At 36.3% G+C, this 25,687-nt stretch overlaps 1 protein-coding gene across 8 annotated transcripts in view; it reads right to left on the reverse strand.

Moving 5' to 3' along the window:
- Positions 1-4,924: 4,924 nt before the first annotated feature.
- Positions 4,925-25,687, reverse strand: part of Cep120 (centrosomal protein 120) — a 64,399-nt gene continuing 43,636 nt past the window's right edge. For 4 of the 8 annotated variants that reach the window (XM_033766370.1, XM_033766355.1, XM_033766368.1 and 1 more), the window contains 4 exons: positions 24,641-24,763; positions 18,940-19,038; positions 11,673-11,818; positions 6,409-6,727 (listed from right to left, as the gene is read on the reverse strand). In XM_033766370.1, the coding sequence (XP_033622261.1) occupies positions 6,493-6,727; positions 11,673-11,818; positions 18,940-19,038; positions 24,641-24,763 (603 nt within the window). In that variant the 3' untranslated portion in view covers positions 6,409-6,492. Of the gene's footprint in view, positions 6,728-11,672; positions 11,819-18,939; positions 19,039-24,640; positions 24,764-25,687 lie in introns of all 8 variants that reach the window. The other 4 variants (XM_033766365.1, XM_033766363.1, XM_033766358.1 and 1 more) reach the window with 2 other exon arrangements.

Genomic DNA, 25,687 nt, shown 5'->3' on the forward strand with positions numbered 1-25,687 from the left:
GCTTACAAGGCATACAGACTCACTGTTGGGTCAATATTCATTAAAAAAAAGTACAGCAAATTTCAAAGTATGATTTTTCAGTAATATTTTGTTTGCTCAAGCTGACTTTTAATCTAAACTATTGGAAAGCCAGCTCTCATTCTGTGTATCTGCATGCTTCTGTTAATCAGGAAAAGGGCTCTGCTGTCCAACTATTAGGTAAGTTATTTGGAAAAGAAAAAATATTTGTCTACAAATTTGCGGATGAAGGGTTTCCAAGAAGAGAAATTATAAATGGGTCCTATTTGAGTACTCTTCTATGATGAATGACAGGCTTAACATTCTTAGAACTTGAAGAATATAATGACTACATCTTTAAAAGCCTCTAGGGATTATTGTACATTAGCAAATCAGACTCAGTAAATTATTTATCTATAAATTCATTTTTCTAAACAGATTTCCACCCCTTTCAATTTGAAAGCTAAACTTCTGATCCCTACTTCAGCAACTTCGCGTGAAGGGCCTACATCTGTACAAACATTTCTAATGAAAACACTGAGACAACCCCCGAGAAGCAAATAAAGTGAGACTTAAGTATATAACAGCCTTTCTACAGTTACATTCCTAACAATAGTGGATTCTCATTTGATGCCAAACGGAGGTTATGTAACAAAATCAGTGAGCAATGCAGTCCTTTTGGTTTTAGTGAAAATTTTAGGTTTTTAGGCAATTCTATTTTCCCATTTACAAAAATCTGTGTGAACCACATCTCTAAAAACCATGCGAGAGAGGGGCCAATGGTTAGGAAGACGTGTTCTAGCATAGGCAGCAAAAAAGCACACAGTGGGAAGTTTAGGCTCCAAAAGCAAGGCTATAATGGTCAAAATACAAATGTCAAAGGGGGATGTCAATTTTCAGGTCACAATTAAATATTATTCAACCAGACTTTATTCAACACCCCCACACGTCATTTTGTGGGGGAGTAGTGGGAATCAAATTCAGGGCCTTGCGCTTGCCAGGCAGGCGCTGTACTGCTGAGCTACGTCCCCGCCCAGAAGTCACTGTTATCCATTAACAAAATCACCCACCAAAAGTAGGACTACCTACCACCAGCAAAAGTGTACAGGGCCTAATTTAGAGAAACATCAGTCTGTAGTAAAAGAAATTCCTGTTTCAGCTTATGTCCCCGGCATGTGGACTATGTGCTCAATGTAAAAAGGAAGCATCTCGTGTTTTGTTTTCACTATGCTTTTCTTAAAGATTGCCTGCAATTTATCTTTAGAACTCAGGATTTAAGAGTAGAAATTAATACTCACTAATTTCAGACTCTGTTAACATGAGCAACACAAACGTGTAAGGAAGCATCTCTGGCACCGTATTCTTGGTTTGAAAGGTGACTCATGCAGAAAACATCCCTCAGCAGTGAAACTACTGAGCAGGCAGAGTTGAAGCAAAGACTGAGTCAGACTTTTTCCGGTTACAGTAAAACATATACATACAAAACTCACCGTTGCAACCATTTTTAAGTGTCTCAGGGGCCTTAGTACGTTCAGCATTCTATGACCGTTTCTACTGTCACCAAATCAGCTGGTGAATTTGCTCGATTCAGAGAGAAATCACCAGCTGGCAAAGCTGCAGTTCCCTGGATGTTAGGGGCTCCAGAGTCCAGCTTTGAGTTCCAGGGCTGCTTAGCAATTTTCTATCATAGCTCCGTCGCGGAGCCACCCCTATTAGCTGCTGAGCCGCTGGGGCTTGTATCCATCTCCCTTGGTGGCTTTTCTAGAGCTTTTCCCAGCACTTCCATTTCCTTTCAGGGAAATGGTCTCTTCCCTGGTCTCCGCGGGCTGCTTTCGGTCTCCACAGGACTCTGCCAGCCTTGCTCTTTACTGCTCTCTGGAGCTTTTCGGGGTAATAGTCTTTTCACGTTCCAGTTTTCTTATATTATAGCAACACACACAGCTCCCTCTTCCCAAGCTAAGAATCACAAGTGGGCAGCAGACTGCCGAGCAAGGCTTTTATTGGGATCAGTGGTACAGCATAGGGTTATATATATATAAAGAACAGCCTGTAGATAGTCTCCTGAATTTCATGGACCTGTTTTGGGCTTTGAAGTAGTAGGAGGATCAGGGACTTCTAGGACAGGTCCGTGTAATGGGCCGGCTGCAGCCAAGGCAAACATCTTCCAGTAGCTGTGAGTCCAGGACAGCCTCCACCGTCATGGTGACAGCTAGGTGGAACTGTGTGTAAGTATATATAAAGAACAGCCTGTAGATAGTCTCCTGAATTTCATGGACCTGTTTTGGGCTTTGAAGTAGTAGGAGGATCAGGGACTTCTAGGACAGGTCCGTGTAATGGGCCGGCTGCAGCCAAGGCAAACATCTTCCAGTAGCTGTGAGTCCAGGACAGCCTCCACCGTCATGGTGACAGCTAGGTGGAACTGTGTGTAAGTGGCTGCTTGACTCACCTTCTCCACAGAAACGGAGGCAGAGCTAACTGCTGCTGCTTTGAAGGAGATTCCATCCAGGAGAGGCCCAGTGTTGATCACGGCCACTGGGGTTGGGGATTTGGGGAGCAATGGCAGGGAGGGTGTGGCAGCTGCCTGTGGAATTGTGGAGGTCAGAGCAGAAGGGGTGAGGGGTGACTGGCATGGCTGCTTTTGACAGGTCACCCTGGGGCAGTTAGGAGAAGTGTGACGCCATCTGTGGAATTAAAACCCCCACCCCTCGGTCCAAGGGAAAAGCGGGTTTCATTTTTCTGTCTCATATCCACAATCCAGGACATTTTGAAACTGTACCCACTGAAAAGCAACTCTTTCCCCTGCTACCTTGTAACCTGTTCCATTTTCTGTCTCTGTGAATTTAAAGCAGGTTTTTTCTAAAAAGTAAAAGGATCAGACAGAACTACTCAGTACAGTATGCCCAGTCATGCCACAGATGCATCAACCCGTCAGTGAGATCAGAGAAGCCCATTTTCCCAGTACCCGAGTAATCAAAGTATTTTATGTCTATTTTGTTAGGCAGACCAGGCACAATATTAACTTCTTGATATTTTTAGCAAATACAGACTCTGTATCTGAGTTTTTCATCTGTGGATTCTGCTTCTGTGGATTCAACAACTAGATCAAAATATTAAAAAAACACTGTACCAGGCCAGAGATTTAGCTCAGTGGTTCCGCTGCCTGACTCGCAAGCACAAGGACCTGAGTTCAATTCCCGGTACAAAAAAAAAAAAAAAAAAAAAAAATTGTACCACTCTAACCTGAATATGTATGCAGTGTTTGATCACTACTTCCTAATAATAGTATGAAAACTGCTTCTATAGCCCCGACACTGGACTGTTGGATATATGTGAACCAGAGATGATTTTGATTCTATGTGAAGATGTGCACAGGTCAAACACAAATACTGCAGCATTTTACACAAGGGGCTTTGACATCCACAGGGGTCCTGGAATTATCACCATGGAGCGACACCTACACTACCCGAGAGGACACTTACTGAGTGCCTGCATGTGGCAGTCAGGCACTATCTTAGCTCTGCACATCAGAGAACATGGGGTAGACTTTGCCCTTGCAGGACTTGTGTTCTGGTTGACTATTTGCCATTATCCCCCAACTACAAAATTTGGAAAAATACTCCATTTTGATAACAATGGCATGTTTGTTCAGAAATGTTACAGAACTAGATCAAAAGGTCATCTTTGGCCAGTGCTTCTGCAGGTGATGGATAAAAGAACAGTTGGGTCTATTCTTAACTGATGATAAATATCATATTCGTTTTTTGTTTGTTTGTTTTTTGTTTTGGTACCAGGGATTGAACTCGGGTCTTTGTGCTTGCAAGGCAGGCCACCGAACCGCTGAGCTAAATCCCGGGCCCTAAATATCATTTTCTTATGTTGACCTTCTGGATATTTCTTTCATTTAATTCAACATCTCATAAGATGCTATATAATATAGAAAAGAGTCACAGAAAAATTGTATTTTAAGTTAATATTCAAAATTTTCTTTATCAAATGTAATGCCTAAAACCAGGTGAATCCACTGAGGCAGAAAGTAAATTAGCAGCTATGAAAAGTAGGCGGGGGGGAAAGGAGTGACTACTAGTGAGTACCAGGGTTTCTTTTTGGAGTGCTGAAAATGTTTTAAATGGTAGTAATGGATGCACAACCTCATAAATCTACAAAAAACAAAACAAAAAACCCATGGAATCTTATACTTTAAAATGGTGATTTTTGAAGGGCATCTAAATCACATCATTGTAAAAAGTCCTGATTAGGTAGTCAGTAACCCTAGACGTAATAACGCTAAGGCCAGGCAAGCCGTTCTGAAGAGGCTGGGACAAGCGATGTGTTCTAGAGCAGTCTGTGAACTCAGGTTCAGCTGGCAAGTATCTAGGCAACAGAGGAAAGGCCATCTGTTCAGAGCAGGCTGTCCCACTCAGTTTGTGCAGAGCCCCGGTGCACCCTAAAGCACACCCAAACCTCCATCTGTTCCAGCACAGTAACTCACAACCAGACAGATTTTTGGGACATTCCTGTAAAGGAACTCTCCAAGTTTATGCAGACACGGTATGAGATATACTTACAGACATGACACACTGCTTCTATGCAATATATGTGAGCCTCAAATGGATACTGTGGACTTTCTCCATGGAACGTATCATAGAAATTCTGAGGGTAAATTATATTTCACCTAAAAATATACAGGAAAAGGTTTCCTCTTACCTGTGATGATCAGGAAGCGTATCTGTCCACGCACTCACTTAGGTACTGTGTCATACTCATTAATGCCCAGGCGTTACCCAGGTAGTACAGCAACCAGTCTAAATACGTAAAGTGCCACTTACAAAGGGAGGGGCTATAGCTGAAGGACTGCAAGACTGTTAAAAGTCTGAGAAAAAAATTAGAAAAATACGGTGACTTGAAACAAAAAGAACTCAAAGACGCCACAATTATTTTATTTGTTAAATTGCAATAACCAAAAGACTGATTTACAGAAGGCAGAATAAACCACACATACTTTTTTGAAAACTTCTTATTTCTTTAAATCTAAGGCCCCCTCTAGTGTTTGAAATGCTACAGGTATCACACAACGCAAACGAAGGTTGCCATAGTAGAGACCTTCCAAATCAGAAAGAATACTTTTTGTTCCTTCCACTGGTGTGGCATAAAAACTGATGAGAGAAAATACCCATAATTAATAAATATTTCAAATTCCTGCTATGATTACTCCTTCAGTAACTACTTTCTGTTATTTACTGCTGAGTTTTTTTAGAGGATTAATACTTTATTAATAAAGGGAAAATATATAGTGTAAATAGAGACTTTAATTTCCCAAATGAGATATACTTTACTGAAAAAAATAACAGAACATTAATTTAATGTTACTAAGTAACCTATTCTGCTTTTATTGAAGTTATTGATAATTAATATATACTTCTAAAGTACATACTTACATTTGGGCATCAAATTTTAAAACTGTATCTGTTTTTAGTCCCAAGCTTGTGGATCTGCTAATAAACATTTTTAGTATTATGTGAAGAAAGAGGGTGAGTGTGGAAAGTGTACTGGGGATAAATGTTGGCTTTGAGAAATAAGACGTAAAGGACTGCTTCAAATTTACACACACAGCACTGCACAAGCCCAAGGACTTAATCTTATGGACTTCTGGAAAAGGCCGGTTAAAGTTGGAGTAAAAAATAGTTGTTTCATTATTGTTTTCCCAGCTAAATCCTTTGTGTTGGTTTTCACGTAGTATTATAGGGCTTAACAGCTAGTTTTTCTATCACTGGAAAATAAAATGAAATCGCTAATTTTAACAAAAGGCCGTCTTAAGCAGAAGGCTGATGGAAAAGAACAGTATTAAGTAAATAACTTATGCTTTTAGCAATCAAGAATATATTGAAGAATTGAAAATTCAACAGTTCTTTAAACAAGTTTAATGTGTACTAGCTTTAAACAAATGATTAATTTGTCACCCAATATGTCATATGGCTTCTCTGCATTGATACTGCTTTGTTGCCAAACTTGTCACTTGCAAATTTTTAAAAATTAAGGGAAAAAGTCACCTAACATGAGTTATATAAACCTGCTACATGTATAACTGGTTTCAACTTTTACGATATTTACACTCAAAAGGAAGAAGACACAATATTATTAAAGTGCAACATATACTCTTTTGGCTCAACATGAAAAATTATATAAATGGAAATTACTGCTGCTGTTTCTCCTACACCAAACTTAGTGAAGAGCTGTTTTGAAAGTCAGCCATCAGATTACAAACTGAAACACTGAAATTTTAAAATGAGTATATAAAATGTAATTATGAATAAAACCAGCTCTAGAGAGTAGCATAAAGTAAATAAAATCAAATAAATACTATACAGTGACATACAAAATTCTGCTTATAAAAAATTGAAAATAGCATTTAAAAATACCCATTTTTCTTCATTTTTGAGTTTTACAACAAAATTAAAATTTAAACTTGAAGTCTCTGCAAAGATTTTCCAAGTATTATTAATTACTGGCATTGTTTTTAGCCAAAACTTCTCTGATCTGTCGGTCAAGTTCACTTATTATGTGGTCTTCATGATTATATACTCCCGTTCTCATCAAAGTATCCCTTTCCTCAATGAGGCGAGTCAAATAACCGTCCAAGCCTTCTTCCACTGCAGAGCCACGCAGGCCTTCCATTTTCCCACTGGCAATTTCTCCGGAATCCTGGCACTGTTTCTGTTCCTGTTGCCTTAACCTGGTAAGTCAAGAACAAATGCCACTCTAGCAGACGACAAATAGTTTTGTTTTTTCTAACAGCACTATTTTAAAACAAAATGATTCAATGCTAAAGTAAGTTTTAGTAATATCTTCCAAAGAACACAAAAACTAATGGCTTGGCTAATCAAGAGTCAAAAATATTTAAAAGGGCAATTTAAAAAATAGTAATTGTTATAAAACACACCAAAACCATAGAAATTTGGGGGCTGTATAAGGAAAATAAAAATCATCTGCAGTCTTATTCAGGAATAACCAAAATGAGTGTCATTTTTCTCTATTTCTTAATTTAAAATGTACACACGTACTTTATATATTTTTCTAAAACTTTAATGACGTACTTTTTCCACTTACTTCTATTGTCCTACATATCATTCTTGTAAATGACTTCATGTTGTATCATCATTTAATCATCTTTTAATACATCCTTTAAGTTGCAATTAAGTCTTTGCTGCTTGAGCATAAAGTTTTTTTTCTAAATTCATCCAACAGTTATTTACGCAAAACTGTCTGGAGATACTACAGTGACTCAAAAAGAAACACCCACTGATACAGAATGTACACTTCCAGGTGTGTGTACAGCGAAAGTGAGTGTGAGTGCAAGTTTAATCGGCACATACGCGTTAAAGTTAGTATGCATCTCCCATGTTACGTTACTGATGACCGCATCTGTAGAGACTTAAAAATCCGGTGCTGCTTTTGGGTAGTTTCAACAGATAACTGTTGCTCATAATGCCTTGCAAATGGAGGAGTGGTAATGCCAGTGCTGCTATCACCTAGTGAGTACACTGACTTTGGAATGTGGAATGTGTTTTAATTTAGAAAGTATAATTAAAATTAACTTCATATTTATCTATTAACTAGCTACAAAAAGCTTTAATCTGCAACTATTCCTAAATTCTGTCTTGATAAGAAAAAGCAGTTGGGTCCAAACCTCTGCTCTGAGATGATCTTCAGAGTGAGCCAAGAGCAGCAAGCCCACTTCTGAACTTGCACAAGGACCCGGGAGAGGCGGGAGAAGCAGTGAGCAGCGTTCTGCTCCAACAGCCCCTGAGTCCTGGGCTCAGAGAACTCCGGCCGACTGGCAGTAACTCTGAAACGCGAAACCCTAGAATTTCTCCTCCAAGAAAAGGAAACTCAAGAATACACGCCAAGAAGGAAACCAATCTCTGTTCTCAGAAAAAAGCCTCAACAGTGAGGGACACTGTGCTCTGAGACCCAGGAGGTATGTCCCGAGTTTTCCCACTGAGTTCGAGCAAGCATTCTTCTCCCTCGCCCGCTTCCCTCTCCTCCTCCTTTTAATTCTTTGTGAGGTGCTGGCAATCAAAGTAAAGGCCTGGCACACACTAGGCAAGTGCTCTGCTACTGATATAAACCTCCAGGCTACATGCAGATCTCTGAAGAGCTCTTTCCTCTGCCCTACTTCTTACATTCACTTAGGAGAGGAGACTCTATAAGCAGTACCTTAGTATGTATTAGAAACTTCAGCCACTTTCCTTTCTGTATCATCTGTTCATTCATGAAGGACAAATGCAATTTTCGGAAAACTGACAGAATATCCTTACTACATATTTAATAAAATGCAAATTATCAGTCATGATTACAATAGGAGTCTGGAACCTAGAGCTAAAAAAGCCCTTGGTGTTGTCAAAGGAAATTCTGATAATATTCACGACAAATGTTATGTTTGGATTCCATTCACACATTTCCTGCCACTAGGAACCTTTTGCTTTGTAAAACTGTTCTGTTAGAAAGTTTCTTCTCATATTAAACTCACTCTCCCTCTTTATATTTTTTTCCTGCCCAAGAAGGGAAGCCTACTTAATTTTTTAAAAATATGGTAGCCCTCCAGATATTTGCAGATAGCTATCTACTCTCTTCTCCAAGTTCAGTATCCCTCTTTCCTAACCAACTGGGTAACACGAGGGAGAGCCTCTTACTGTCTGGCGACAGGTATGGGAAGGACCTCCGCGGAGCTGATTTTGCTAGAGAACATTCCACATTGGTAAGAACGCTTCAGAGGTGACTTTTGCAATACTGAATATTGAATACTATTTCTGTCTTTAAGTATCGATTTTCTGGAAGCCAACACACTTATTACTAGTGACCACTTAAATCCTAGGTTTCTTAATAGAAACTGTTTTATTATACCTTGCCTATTATTTGATTTTCCCTATACAGAGGATTTTTATCCATATTCATATATTTATAGTAGTTGCAGTTCTCTGAATTCTAATTTATAAAGGCAATGATGAAATCTACAAATGTGATAGTTTTAAGCCCCCGAAACACAGCATTTTTTGGTTCTGATGCTATCCATGACACCAAAAATATGGAAAGCAAGAATCATTTTCTGTTTATTAATGTATAACATGATCCAAGTCTACAACATTATAGACACAGAATAAATATTTGTTGGAAAATCTATACCAAACAACACTACACTCATTTTTTTTTTTTTTGCCATGAATGTAGTTATTTCAAGTTTAGCTGGATCTTGTTTCTATACATAACATTAATACTTTAAAATTTATTTTTGTGTGTATATTTCAGATTAATACTAATTAAATGGAATTTTAATTAAAGGATATTTCAAATTTAGTTGTATTAACACCTAAGACAACAGCTCATATTTATTATACTTTTATGTGTCAGTTGTTTCAAGGACCTTATATGCTAGTCTCACTTTTTTTTTTAGTCTTTAAAGCAATTCCTTGAGGAAGACACCTCCACTGGAGGTGAGAAAATTAGAGAGAAAGATGTAAATACCTTTTCTTAAGGTCCTGCAGCTAAATAATACATCATAGAGCCAGAGTGTAATCTGATTCTAGAGATTATCTTTTTAACTATTATGCTACACTGGTCTACTCTATAGTGTCATTTCCAACCTCATCACAACTTAACTGTATGTCACGTTAGACATCACTAAGCAGCGTACACATACGGTCACAGACAGACACACAGACACACAACACAGCAGGCCTCCTTATCCAGTTTCAGCTATCCATGGTCAACTGTAGTCCAAAAATATTAAATAAACACTGCAGGAACAAGTAACGTGTTTTGAACTGCAAGCCATTAGAGCAGCGCTAGGCTATCTAGTCCATTGTCCCAGGACATGAATCGTCGGCTGTCCAGCTGTAACGCTATCTACCGTTAGTCCCTTGCTACCCTGCCGTGGGACAACGGTCATGGTACTTTGGTGCTCATGTTCCAGGACCCTTATATAGAGCTGCTTCGTATACGACCCGCTGCATCTGTCCATGTAGGCACTGTCACGTCCCATCATTACAAGGGCGAGCACAGAACGATAGGGTGTTTCACCAGAGAAACAGCAGTCACGGAACTTCTATTAAGTATACCACTGCATCCGCTCTATTTTACTATCAGTTACAGTTAATCTCCTATGTCTAATCTATACTTTAAACTTTGTCATAGGTATAGTGGGATATGTAGGGGTCAGTGCTATCTGCTGTTTCAGGCATCTGTGGGAGGGTCCTGGAATGTACTCCTCCCAGATGAAGTGTGTATGCGGGGTACCATACAGTCTTTTTTGGGGGACTCTTTGTTTTGGCTTTTTTAAGGGACTGGTACATTTTTGTTAGTGCATGGCACACTGTTTTAAGTTGGTTTACACTGCCAAAACAATACCACAGACTAGGCAGCAGCTTAAAAAACAAATTTACTTTCTCATACTTTTATAGTTTAGAAGTCCAAGACCAAGGTATAGCACAGTCATTTTCTATAGAGCTACTACCTTCTAGCTCCGTCTCACCCAGTAGGTGGAAAGAGATGTCAAGCTTGCTTTCTGGTGTTTTTTCTTATAAGAACATTAATAACATCTTGAGGGCTCTGCCTTTGTGGCCTCAACTCCAAATAGCATCACATCAGAGGTTACAGCTTCAATATGAATTTGGAAGGGACACAGTTCAGTTCATATATACTTGTATTTGATGAAAGTATCCCATGATATCTCTATATATGAAAACTGTTTTTCAACCCACAGACATCTATTTATTTAGCTGTTCTTTTATTTTATAAGCATATTTTTGTTTTCAGCACATAAATCTTACATGTTTCATTAGATTCATAAATAAGCTTTTTTTGAGCAGCTGTAAATAGTACTGTGTTTTTCATTTTGGCTTCTGTGTTCATTGTTCGCATGTAGGAATACAACCAATTTTATGTGTTTAAAAAATCTAGCCTTGGGGCTTTAGCTCAATGGTTCCAGAGCCTGCTTCATAAGCACAAGGACCTGAGTTTGATCCCTGGTATAAAAAAAAACAAAAACAAAAACAAAAACCTAGCCTTGGCTATTAATCTCAAAAAAGTAACAAGAGCTGTTAATTTATAATACGAAGATAATTTGTTTACATACAAAAATGTAATTATTTTTCATAATAAAAACAAACTTTTATACATAGAAAAATGCAATCACTACATTCAATTAGTTCAGACCTGAAACTGTATTTAGAAGATATATGAATAAACATCAATTTTAAAGTCAATTCTAAGTGCCACGCTTATAGGGAACAATGTGTACACTACTTTTGCTCTCTTCTACTTAAAAAATGATTACTTAATGGCCACAATGTTATAAGCTTAGAAGATCTTACAGATTATTCAATTTTACCATGACCCTTGCCTTCCAAAAGTTTTCTCTCATTTATAGCACTGAAACCAAAAGAAGTGCCGTGTGCTTAGGAGTACTTTGGTGGCTTAAGGCAGCATTTGTGACTATAAATTTTGTGGATCAGATCAAATGAACCTTCCTAATGTCATAATACACTTTACATACAATCCACTTCACCCTTGACGATCTAAAGTTGTACTTTCCCTGGAGCAAATGACCCAATTAAAAGACTTCTATTACAGCTTTTGCTTCTGTAGGAAAAAAGAAGTGAGTGATCTTTTCATTATTATACCTGTTCAATTCATTTCTTATGTCCAACAATTCTTGTTGCTCAGTTTTTACTGTATCTTTCTCCTCGGCAGCTAAGTAACGCAGTCTCATCTGTTCCAATTCCTCTTGCTGCTTTTTAAGACGAGCCATTTGACTTTCTTGTTCTCTCTTAAAGAAATCAGACACCTCATATCAGGAATATACATTTATTTCATATAACTTTGACTTAAGGTTATATCATATTGGACAATATCCATGATATAGCCATGTACTGCCAACTCTGTAAGTCACATCTACTCTAGAAAAACCCAAGACTTCCTAAATACTTTATTTTTCTTATGCTATCACAATCATTCATGGCCCACTTAATGACTGAGGTCAGCTGAATATTCCAGGATAACAAGGAAAGAAAATGACTGCTGTCACTCCAATGAACTGCCATAGGAACAATGACAAGAGCAACAAATACATGGTTACTTTCACAAAGTTGTACCTACAAAAACTTAATAGCTGTTCCTGATCATTAATTCTAATCCATCTCAGTTAATATGGCTTTCATTCTTTTTTCCAGGCTCATCCAAAAATCTATGCATATATGCCTTTTCTTTTATTTTGCTCTTTATTTAAATTTTGGGTATCTCATACAAGTGAAGCTTGTGAATCTGATTTATTTCACTCAACATTATGGTCTCAGGGTGCATCCATTTTCCCACAATGACTCCGATTTAGCCTTTACGGCGGAGAGGTATTCCGCTGCGCATAAATGCCACAATTTCATCTGTTCATGAGTACATGGACCACTTCCAAGAGTTAGCTATTATGAATGATGCTGCTATAAACATCGATAGGTATGTGTCACTGTAAGATGATAGATATCTTGAACTCTTTTGGGAAGGGAATAACTGGGTCCAATGGACAGAAATTCCACTTTTAGATACACACACTTCAGAAATTCTTACACATCCAAGAAAAGTTTTGTATTGTTTTACTATAAGAAAATCTGGAAAAAAACATATCCACCAGACTATATTGATTGTGGTATATTCATAGATGATCACACACACACACACACACACATATATAAAATAAGCAATGTTGCTTAATATTTTTAATGTCTTATAAATGTGAATTACTAAACACTAAATTCAGGAGAGTGGTTACCTCTGGAAAGGAAGAAGATACAGTTGACGAAGTCATACAAAGGGTTTCCAAAGCATTACTGATGCTGTTTCTTAAAGTAGAAGGTCATTGAGGAGGGCATATGAATCCTGTCTGTGGAATGTATTTCACTCGGGAAGTAATTAATTAAAAAGAAAGGAAAAATATCTGGACAAAACTTATCAAATTATTGTCACTAAGGAGATAAAAGTATTGGTGGTTTTTATTTTCTATGTTATATGGTATCGCAAACTGCATATTTTTTAGATAAGGGAGAAAAAAAATAACTATTTACTTTAGTTTGTTTTATAAAACTTCAGTAAAATCTAAAACACTTTTCTTCTAAAATGTACCAGAAAATCCTTTTAACTGCTTAAAGTTGTAATTAAGTATGCAGTATTACCAATAATCACACACACACACACACACACACACACACACACACACACTCACACACACACGCACACACAAATGAGAGGTCAGTGAAAGGAACCCTGTCTGCTGCCAGGTGCTCTGGGTTATAGGCCCCTCAATCAAGTGAGTATAATCTTTATTTTGCCTTGGCGGCCTATAAATCCAGAGAGGAGATGTAAACATACACACACTAGACTAAACAGAGGCTAAAAAGTGGCCACTACTTACCCTCCCACTCACACATACCATGTAAGCCTGTGGGAAAAAACTTGCAACTTAACTAAGGAACTCAAGTAAAGTTTTCTGAAAATAACCCAGAGCTGACAAGCCAGGAGGAGGGCCTGGATGGTTTCAAGACACAGTTTTTAACCAAGACTTGGACCTCCAACTGTTTTCTTAAACAAAGATTTACATCCCATCCTTGGCTAAATTACCTCTAAATTAATCAAATTAATTACTCTGAGGGGATAAGCAGGAGGCTGGACAAGATAGTGCTGATGTCAGCTGATGAAGTCTGTGCTGTTTTAACCAAATACATCAGCTTTATTTTAAACAGATCTACTGCGCACAAATATGGGAAAGCACCCACATCCTACCCATAATCTCAGTTCTGTTTTCTTTCTTGGGAACAAACACATCTAGTTTTATATTTGACATAAAAATGTTAAATTTTCTACAACAAATTCATACGGTGGCCTCTATCTGCTTACATAACTGTAATCTATGTTTTTAGGTAAATATGTATGTATGCTGTTTTGGCCATAAGGACTAAAGCAGACCATTTTAACTCAGGTATCTGTAGACCAATTTTAAGATTTTATTTTAGCTTTAAAATACTTTTATAGTACCTTTTCACAAAGAGGAGAAACAGGAAACCAAACTGCTCCCCTAAAAGTCTAAGAAGTAGATCTTTTAACTATGTTCCAAATTACCAAACTTAGAATGCAAGGGTATCATTTCCTTGTTTTCTAAATCCAGACTCCTTTTATGTTATCCTTATTTATATTTAACAGCTGTTGCCATCCCAGTTACAAAAGAAAAACTTTACAAAGCTTATAAGTTTTATGGTTGTGAATCAGAAGGAAAGTTTTTTTCCTAAGTAATTAGAAGGTTATGATATTTTAATTCACAAACTGACTATACTAGGTCACCTTTGGGTAATGGAAATCTGTTTAAACATTCTTTTGGCAATGGGCATCAAGCATAAGATCTTATTTCCAAGCTTTACCAGCTGGGTTTTGTCATTAACATTTATTAACAATCTAAGATATGGCTTTCACCATCTAATCCGTACGACATGAATGTTTTGTATGGCCCTCCAGAGGGTTTTGATGTGATAAATTACTGGCAGAGATTATAGCCCCGTGGCTATTCACCAGAGGCAATATAAAATTAACATGGTCCTAATCCAATTTAAACAAAAAGTTGTACAAACAATCCTCTGAACAAAACCAGATAGACAATTCCAATTTCATATTCAAACACAGTATGTTTTTAATAAAAAGTTTTAGGAGAAAGTTTTTCAAAGTAATTATCACATGTAAGAAATGTGTCAATTTGATCTGATTTCAATTTTAATCTTCCAAAAACAGTGGCAAAGCAAAATTCACTATGGCAATCCCAAGATCTATTACTTTTCTTTTTAATTTGTTGCATCTCAATAAGGTCTGCAGAGCATCAATGATTCCTAGTGACTTCAAAATTTGTTTCTAAAGCAGAAAGTTTGTGGGATAAGAAATGAAACTGGTCCACAATGAGAAGCAACGAACAACAGTGCCCTCAAAGGCTGAAACTCTTACTTTCATTTTTTTTTCACGGAGTGTAAGTTCCGCAGAACCACTACTTTAACAGTTTTATTTCTGAACTTTCGTGACATCCTCTCTTACTAGGATCACATAACTAAAATTAATTTGTTAATGGCTTTTGGGCTAGACAGTGATTAACTGGAAAGATCCCATAGGTAGGAAAAGGTAAGAGGATGCATGTGCTAGGAACTCCCTGGGTGAGAGCCTACCATACTGAATCTCCTTTTTAATAGACCACCCCAGTATCCCAGGATCTCAGTATTAACAAAGAGCGATGAATTTAAGTCACCCTTGTGAAGAAGGTGAACTTCACATAGTTTCACACTGGTGAAAAACTAAAAAAGAATATGATCTACAATATACACATAAGAACGTGACAAAACTTTAAAAAGAAATGCTAATTATAATGAAGCCATGTTTCCATAACTGTTAATGATTACTCCTTTCTCCCTCCCCCAAATACTTTATCCAACAGCTAACACCATTCCATATTGTCAGCTGATTTTGGTAACGCCTCGTGACCAATCACCACTGTGCCGGTTTCTTATTCACTACTCAGCTTCAACAGCACACAGTATCTTCCACACTTTCTCTATTTTAAAACTCGAAAGAATTTCCAATCTAACATTTTCTTTGGAAACATTTATCGGTGAGATATTCTCTTTCCGCTTTGGGTGGTAAATGAACTCGAGCTCATGGGAGACAGCTGCTGGATCTGCATTCTCTACCAATGTACAAGGTCCACGGCAGCTTCCCCATAAGCATGTGTTGAATGAATAAAGGAATACGAATGAACCGATGTTCTTCAGACTCAAGGCACATTCCTTTATGCCCCGATTTCAGAAGTGCACCTACTGACACTTGCATATCTACACATTTAGTTCTTGTTTTATTCTTCTGTACTGTTTCCATAAAACATGTGCTAAAACTACCATTTAATTTAAATGGAAACAAAGTCTTTGTAAATAGGGGAGGGTGGAGGAGGTGAAGGGAGGGCAAAGGTATGGAGAAAAAATAACCAAGATACATCACATAAAGGTACAAGATCCTAACAATGAATGTAGCTGTATTTCACACCTAAAATGTACCAATAAAGAAAAAAGGAAAAAAACAAACTACCATTTAAATAGCTTCTCAGTGACAATCTCTAATATCTGGTCTATTCATCAATACTAAAGGCTACCAACTAATTAGGTCCTCATGGACAAAAGCAGGAGAACTATATAACAGTTTATCATCTCCCTGTAACAACAGCTACTATGTTACCAACACTGCACACTTTATAGACCACTTATATAACTTCAGAACAACTTGTAAAGAAAAAGTTCTCGTTATACAAATAAAACTAAAAGGAGAAACTCAATTACCAAATTCATTGTGAGAGTGAGAGGGAGACCCAAGATTCAAATTCAACCCCGTTCTCTTATTTTTAACTACTTCCTATGCTGCTTCTGATAAAGTCTGTATCCTGTTACAGCTTATTCTCATCACATTATTCCCTTTCTCCAATCCCATAAGGACTATTCTGATCATAATAAATGTAACCTAACTATCTTGGTATCAGGACTTTGTATTAAGCTCTTTTTCCCTTAAAGTCATTTCTATTCTCATTATCAGAGTTGGCCTAACAGTCAATACCATTCTCTTTGCTAAGATATGCCAACAACTCATGACTACTTTTGCTGAATACTCTTGTCAGAAACCCCCATCTTCCACCCCTCATTTCCTTCCACGGGAAATTCTTTCATTCTGTGACTTCTATGCACTAAAACCATAATATTATGAAAGGGGCAGAGCCTGGCTGGACCCAGTCAAATGACTTCAGTTCTAGCTCAGTCACTTAGTGCCTGTCTGATGCAATTTAACTTCAAGTTAGCTTCTTCATTTATAAAAGAGGATCAACACTACCCTTATATAAGGACATTAGTTAGAATTAAATGAAGACATCTGAAGGGCTTATTTAGCACAGGGCATGAAGCCCTCATCATTATCAGCATTATTATAACGATCTTCACTCTTTTTCCCTGGTTACTATTTTCTTCACTAGCTTTCCTTCCTCCTCAAATAAAAGAATTTCATGTTCTGCCTGGCACATCTTCAAACACTGTATCATCTCTGCAAAGGACTCTGCCTCTCCTTCGGCTCAATCACACTCCCAACAACAGATGTGTATCTCTTACTATGTATGGAATTTCTTGGTAAAAATCAAGATGTCCACAACTGCAAACCTTATCTCTTTCCCACACTGCAGTTAGTTCTCAGTATTAACTGTATTTCCAACACGGAAACTCTTTCCAGACACTATGGTTGAGACTTCGGCATCATCTTTGACAAGAACCTTCTATTTGCATTCTTTTGTTTCTACTTTAACCTGAAATGACATCTAAGATGGGCCCTCTGCTGCTTCACAAACAGGCTATGATTTCTCACTTCATGCTTCTTTGCTATGATCGCTCTATATATTATATTTCCCCCACTACTTTCTCAAGTCACGTCTCTATTTAAATCCTATCTATTCATCTCCAGAAGCCCGTCTCAAATACCTTCTTATCTATAACACCTTTCCTAAGTCCTATTAAATAGATGTACTTTCCCTTCTTGATTGTATATGGCTCTTTTCGGGGCTTTTACTCTGAGGTAGTGAATTTTATATTCCTGGCTGTTTCTTATTACTAAATCCAAGCTCTCTAGGAAAGAAGGCCTAGGCCTCTCATCTGTGCACCCAAGATACTGCCCCGAATACAGCCCTTAGTACTACACATGATGCCCACCCTTAGTCTGTCAGCACTGAAAGGACATGCTGAACATGTCTAATCTGTAAATCTAAACTGCTACAAAGTCAGCAACGTGAAGCTCTGGCATGATAATGTAAGTAGGAAATTTGACATGTGACCTCACAACAAGCTATGGTCAGAACACAGCACACTAAACATACTGTAGAATGTTATATTCAGGTTAGATGCGTGTGTGAATGAAGTGTGTGTTTATACTTGAGTCTATTCCCAAAATATCTCATTATGCATATGCAAATATTCCAAAATCTGAAAAATCCTGAAACCAAAACACTCTGGCCCCAAGCACTATGGATAAAGAATATACAACCTGCATATTCAATTTGCATATTATTATTTTATATTTACTGTTATCTACCTAGCTTCATTTATAATACAATCTCAAATGTTAGGATAAACTGTCCACTACTTTTTAGTTTTCATGTGGTCTGGTATACTGTAAGCATACCATTAAATTTCATTCAAAATAAACTGACATATTAAAGCAAATTTAGAATAAACTAACTTATTGATTCTTAAAAGTTTTAGGTCATATAAACTAATTCAAAATAAAAATTCTGCTCATATTTTCTTTTAATCATTTGAAGAAATTATGTCAAAAATATTTAACAGCATTTGTTGTGTAATAGCAGGAAGAAAAAAGAAAGACAAAATCAGAAAACTACTAACAAAGATTTTATTTAAACTCTTAAAAAAATTCCCTTATAAGCCCTTTTCCTAATTGAATTACACTATTTCTGGGAATAATATTTAAAATATTCTTAAATTTAAGGAAATGTGAAATGTAAATTATCCTTAAACTGCAAACTTTTCCTTCCACCTCAAGTAGTTCTAATAGAAAGATTAATACTGAGGAAGAAGTGGTTGTTTATAAATGAAAGGAAAATAAATTACCCCCAATTCTTCTGGAAAAAAGAATAGCTGAAAATTAAAAACAAAAAGATCTAAAAATTTGAGTTTTTAATTATGAAAAAGAAGCATCTTGCATATAGTACATTTTTTAAAAAAGCACTGAAAATTCAAATGCAGACATCTGAATATAAAAGATGTTGCCAAACATTCAAACTTGTAAAGAAACATGGGAGAAAGACATAAAAAGAATAATGTATAAATTATGTACCTGTTTAAGTCTGGCAAGTTCCTTCAGAGCTCGTCCCCACTGCTGCTTGTAATGCAGTTTAGACTTAGTTGCAGATTCCAACTTCCTTTCAAGTTCAACCTAACAGTGATTAAGATCATATCAAGTGAAACACTATACCACTGTGTACAATCATTGAAAGATAATATATACAAAGAGTCTGGCTTAAGAAAAGAGTTTATATAGCGTAACATACGACATCATCTAAAACTGTTATATAATTTACTATAAATATTATGGCACATGAACATTTTCTTGTTTAAAATATAGTCTTATTTTTATTGCCTTACAGCCTATACTAAAAAGAACTGAATCAGTCTTAAACTCCAGACAGTTACTGTAAATGTATTTAAACATTGAGTGAAAAATACTTTTTTACAAAAAGCAGTTCTAGCTGTTAACATTCCAATTCAGCTGACACTTTAAATCTTAGAAACTAAACTTTCCTTTTGGAGGCCGGAGGCCTATCACTATGTGGAATTTTGTCTTACAACGAAGAGAGCTAGTACAGACACTTTTGTAACTATATTTTCGCAAAACCATGGAACCCTGCAAACTGAAATGTTTTATAAGAAAGCAATTTACTAAGAGAGTACAAAGTTAGAAATATTTTAAGAATGTTAAAATAAACCCAAGAGTCAGAAAAATAATGTTCCTTAATAACACACATCTCACTTTTTCCCTATTTTTCCTCAAATGTATAAAGAAAAACACTAGCATGATTCAATTAAAAAATATGGTTATTTATACTTGCAGCAGGCAATCTGTTGTGCATGAACTGAAGCCAACTTGGCTCTGTTTTGGAATGTACTCAGTGTTTCAAACCAAGTACCAAACAAATTCATGAAGCCAACAGACAGTTTTACTATTAAGTGATAATGTAATAATCTCCTTGAATTACAGTAAAACATTGTTACTTGGAATTGGCTGAATAATTTTTATATCAAGTCTAGTTTTTCCCATATATAAGACTCCAAAAATTTTACGGGAAAACAAATCGAAGACACTATAAAAATTTCAACTTCAGAAAACACATATGAAAATAAAATGAAAGGAAAAGTAGACTGCCAAATTCCCTTCACAAAAGACCAGAACATTTGCTTAGTAATATATGACTACATCAAGTCAAGGTCTTTTCTGCTTTATGAATCCCTAGTGCTTGGATTTAGCTGTGTTAACATTTCACAACTAGACTCAAGCATCTTAAGTTGAATAATATTGCTGAGATTATCAGAGATAATCTCTTCCACTTATGCCCCAGAGATTTATATATATTACTTGGTAATTTAACAACAGGCCATACCTCAGAAGAATAGAAAAAAAGTAGCTGTGGGATAAAGTAGAAGTCTTCAGCTGTAAAAAGAGATCAGGCCCATGGGTCTTGGGGAAGGTCTAGTATCCCAGGATGCGGCCTAATGAAGCAGTTCCACCAGGAACAACCAACTGGGTAGGTTCTATCTGTTTTGCCATACACAGTGCACATTTGCATATTATTTACACTAATTGAAAGCACAGGAAAGCTTCTATATATAATTTTATTGCTTTTTTAAAATTTTATTTATTTATTTTTTGGTGCCGGAGATCGAACTCAGGACCTTGTGCTTGTGAGACAGGTGGCAGAACCACTGAGCTAAATCCCCAGCCCCTTATAATTTTATTCTTAACACACCTGTAGACAGCAAATTGCAGACACAAACCTCATTTTTCTAATTTATTCCTATCACAACCTCAGTGAGCCTTTTATGTTTTTGAAGTATATACATGCTTCTGTGATTCTAAAGAAATATATAGACCCACTTCTCAGAAAAATGCACTGAACAAAAATTTTGATACAATTTTAGGACATTCAAAGACCTTGAGTTAATAGCCCTTATTGTAAGCAGATCTGAGACTTCTGGGAACCTCTGCAACTTGTGTTTTTATTTAAGGTGTCCTTGGTTCATGACTAAAGTAATGTACAAGACAAGTTCTATACTCCTGAAAAGACAATTCAGCTCAGGACCTAGAATCAAGAAGATTAAAAGCACAGATTAGCACTCACTGGTATCTTTGTCTATTTCCTATCTGTCCAATCAGTCACAGGGAACTACAGATTTTTCCTTTGATATATTTTCAAATTTTATTCATTTATATTCCTACTGATATTTCCTCAGCTCATCCCTTTGGGCTCATAAGCAGGTCTTGAGTATAAAAAGCTTTCTTCTCTCTCCAGCCTCAGATCTATCTACAAATCCTACAAACTAGTATTAAATTCATTTGCTCTCTACTAAACAACATGTGGCTACAAGGCTAAATCTCTACTCTTATGCCTAGGAGTCAATGCATTCCCCCAAACATGGTTTCCATACTTCTTGCTCAACTTGCATTTTCAGTCTTCCTCAACAGGAGGCAAACTACTGCAACCAAGTTTGTGACCCCATTCCCTAAATCGTTACTTCTTCAGCCTGCTAATTCTTTTTCTTCTCTGCTTGCCTAAATCTTAAGGCTCAGCTCAAATTTACCTGGACATAAGGTATCTTAAACTACTAGACCCTGAACATCAAATGGTTTCTCTTCATTGTACAGTTTCTATCACGTTCTTTTGTATCTAATTATTCAGTCATTCACTACTCTGAGTTATCTTCCTAATGAGTTAACAAATTACAGTGCTTAAAAGAAGTCCCAAAAGGCTACTATACTTTCACTCTCTTTCATCCTATCTTGCCCTAAGAGTAGATACGAAATGTTCTTAAACATACTATATAAATTTCAGCTTAAAAAAAAAAAAAATCTCTGGATTGTTTCAATGTGTTTTCTGTCTTTTCAACCTCTGTGTGCCCTACTAAATTATATGCTTTCGTTTTGAAGTCTCAATTTTCATATTATATAAAGAACATTCCTAGATAAAGGAAAATTACAAACTATTTACTACAAACTTCTTATATAATAAAAGGAATTGAGAATTACATTCCATAAAACTGTATCTTAATATTAACTAATTTTTAGAACCTTTCACTGCAAATAGGAATATTTGTGTTATACTGAAAATAATCAGAAAAGAAAAAAAAGCTGTTAATTAGATATAAATAACCAAAACGTTCAGAGCAGCTCAGGTATTTTTTCACTTATGTCTTTTTTTGTGTGCGCTCACCTCTTTTTTACTATTTAAAGAAATAAGATTCTGCCCTCTTCTGGCTCCAAAAAGATTTACAAAGAATTTTAAGAGATGAAAAGCTATTTTACAAGGTAATTAAACAGTAAACATTCATTAGTTCTAATACTGAAGCAGTTCTATTACATATTTCTCTTTCAACAAGTTTACAAAACTGTTAATACTTTTAATATGCTTAAATATTTTTATTCTTTTAATAAAATACAGATAAATTTAATCATTTAAAATTTATTTTTATGATGGATATTATCTAGTCAACCAGTACGTATTCAGAGATGACTAGGATAAGGCTTCTGTTATAAATTTTGATCTGTGATCTCTCAGTTTCCACCAGGTAAAGTGGAAATACTTTTTGGCACCTACTTAATATATCTTGTAAGAATTCACAATATGAGTACTTCAGGTATTCCTGATATACGGTAGGTAGGTCAGAAAGTTCATATTTACAAACAGAAATACTTTAATTCATCAAAAGACGGATAGGAAAAGTTGAGCTGGATTCAAGTTCACTGGCAGAAAAATGAAGAGATGGCCCAAAACGAATAAATGAAGAGACTGCCCAATATGTAAGAAACAGAATCAACAAGTATTGCACTTAAATGAGCATGGGAGCAAGAAGACCCACAGACAGCCTGGCATCTGACAAGCTGCAGAAACATGTTTGAGGCTCAGCAGGACTGGAGAGGAGCGATTCTTAGAAGTTACCCAGTTTAGCTTTGGATATGCTAGGGTATCTCGAAGACCAAAGTTGGGATCTTTAATGGTCCAGGAGGTCAGAACTATTTCCATGATAATGCTAAGACATTGTCTTCTCACTTGCATTCTTTTATGAGTGTACAGTGGAGGTTTCTAGAGGCTACATGTTTGACATCACAATGGACTGAATACAAAACTGGATATAAGAATTCAGCTGTCTTCTATGATCTAGACACTAAAGAGACTACAAAAAAGTCAAATGATGTTAATTCTCACAATTTTTTTGTTTCAGAAAATGGTTTCTTAATAAAAATGTCGTTTATGTTGTTATATTTATTATTTTAAAAGAATATTTTAAAACATTCTAGTTTTAACTTTTAATACAGTGGTAATCAATAGATACAAAGCACTTTGGCATTCTCACTAATTTTTAGTTACTAGATAGCCATCATTAGATAAACAAATTACTTTTTCTTAAGATGCTGGATATATAAAGTACAAAAAGTTAGAGAAATGTTCTAAGGCATTCAAGAAAGTATCATGAGTAGGCAAATGGTTGTATAGGCCTTAGCTAACAGTCGGGTCTTGTACTCTTACATACAATTTCTACACACTCATTGAGTTTTTTTTTTTTGGTACTGGGGATCGAACTCAGGTCCTTGCGCTTGCGAAGCAGGCCACCGAACCGCTGAGCTAAATCCCCGGCCCGAGTTTTTTTAAATATAAAGATTGAGTTGCTCTCCTACTTAAAACGCTTTAATGGCATCACATTATTTATTTACATTTTATATTTTAAGAAAAAAGTAAACGTTAAGGAAAATAAACACCACCCTATCTTCTGCACTAAGCACTGCACAGCTATGAAGTCATTTGAGTCCTTTACCAACCTTTCTAATCTCACCTTCAGAGATGAGCAAACCGATACAGAGAAGGCGGCACGGGAAGTGGCAAAACCCGGGCCGGAATCTCGCTGCTCCACACTGACGCCCTTAACTACTATCTTGCAAAACTCTTACTAGATTTAAAACAAAGCCTAAAGTCCTGGCCATGGCTTTAAAGGTCCATATTTTAAATCTCATCTACTGTATTCTCCCATCACACGGTAAAGCTGGCCTTTTCCCTCAAACGATCAGGACTTTGTCTCACCACAACTCCTTTGCTCCCCAACACACTTGCCACACAAATCCCAGTACCTACTGAAAAAACTTATCTTGTCCATTGGATGTTACACACTTGTTGATGTCTAGGCCCTGCACATTCTGTTTGTGAGGGAATCTTAATATAAACGAGATGCAGGACCTGACTTGCAACCACAGAAATCAAAATAGGATGGCTATCCCTTCTTCCAAACGGAAAGCTAGGGGTCTGTGACATAAACGAACACTCTGGTCTAAGACACCAAACCTAGACAGTAGCGATACATAAAAAATATTCACAACAGCTACCACAAAACTGACAATTCAGTGGTATGACGATGACCACAACCAGAAGACACAGAATCCAGTGACATGGCAGTAATGGCATCCTCACTGGGCTGTGTGACCAAAATACTGGCTGTGCCTTGCTCTCCTGCCCATAATTTAAAACTAGTTCTTCAGCCTACTTGCCAGTTTTGTGAATTCCTGTATTTTCTACATGTTTGCGCTAATTAATGTAAGCTACAATTGACATAATGTAACAAATTTAAGTACTAACAATGTTCTGCCTTGAATTCTGACACATTCTTATTTGCTATTAGAACAACATTAAAATATTATTAAATTGTATGACACACATTACTTACTGATGTTATAAATTAATGGGACAAGTTAAGTTGCCAAGAAATTAACAGGGTACCTTTTCCAAGGTGAGAAGATTTATTTCAGATTGTAGATGGATTTCTGGTTTGTTGCTCTGCTGATCCTTGAACTGTTGGAACTCTTTTTCCAAAGTCTTATACTTATTTTCAGTATCAATAAGCTGTATTTTAAAAATATTTAGGCATTTACAAACAAATCTCAACAGCACTTTTATCTTATTCTAAGGCATGTTCCTATAGAAAATTCAAAAAATAAAATAATCATGAATGAAATGATATGTGTCAGTAATTTTAATAGGTAAAAAAAACTGAAGGGGAAAGAACTAGCGAGCTAATCAGTAGCACAGGCAATACTAGAATTCAAAGCTCTTCATCTAGAGTAAGGCTCTAATGAAAGCAGTGAATCCTTCATAAATTAAAAACAGAGGGGTAGATTGCGTTAACTAACATACAACTTCCTTTTAAATGGTTTAAAAGAAAAAGAGGGCATGCAGCTATTTTTTTTTTCAAATCTGAGGGTTTTAAAAAATTAAATGCAAGCTAGAATCATTAGATATTCTTTCCAAAAACACATACTGATATGACTTTCCATCATTAGGTAAACCAATTTTTTTTTTCTGTTTAAAATTTAACTAAAGTTGAAATACTCAGAAAATCTGTGGCAAATGGAACTGAAATTATCACTCACAAAAATACTTCTAATCAGGATGTATCTAATTTCTTTAGGTAACAAGCTGCTCTGTGCATGCAGTTTCCATACACCTGAAGTTTACTTCTTTTAACATTCAAAGTTGAATAGAAACCATTACTTTTCTGTTTTAAACAAAAAGCATAATAAACTTAACATCATATTTGCAGTTTAGGTACATTACCATGAACAATTACTGTTGTAGAAATCAGGATATAAAGCAGCAAGCTGCCAAGACACACAGGTTCTTTTTCCTTTGCTAACTGGTTCATTAACTACAGTGCTTTTGAGGTATTATACCTAAGCTTTTCTCTATCTGAATACAGATACACAGACACTTTATCTTCATCTGCTACCACTGACTTTTTTTTTTGACATTTAATTAAACAATTAATTG

Source organism: Fukomys damarensis, unplaced genomic scaffold (assembly GCF_012274545.1).
Source record: "Fukomys damarensis isolate Sample0158 unplaced genomic scaffold, DMR_v1.0_HiC HiC_scaffold_3, whole genome shotgun sequence".
Lineage (NCBI taxonomy): Eukaryota > Metazoa > Chordata > Mammalia > Rodentia > Bathyergidae > Fukomys > Fukomys damarensis.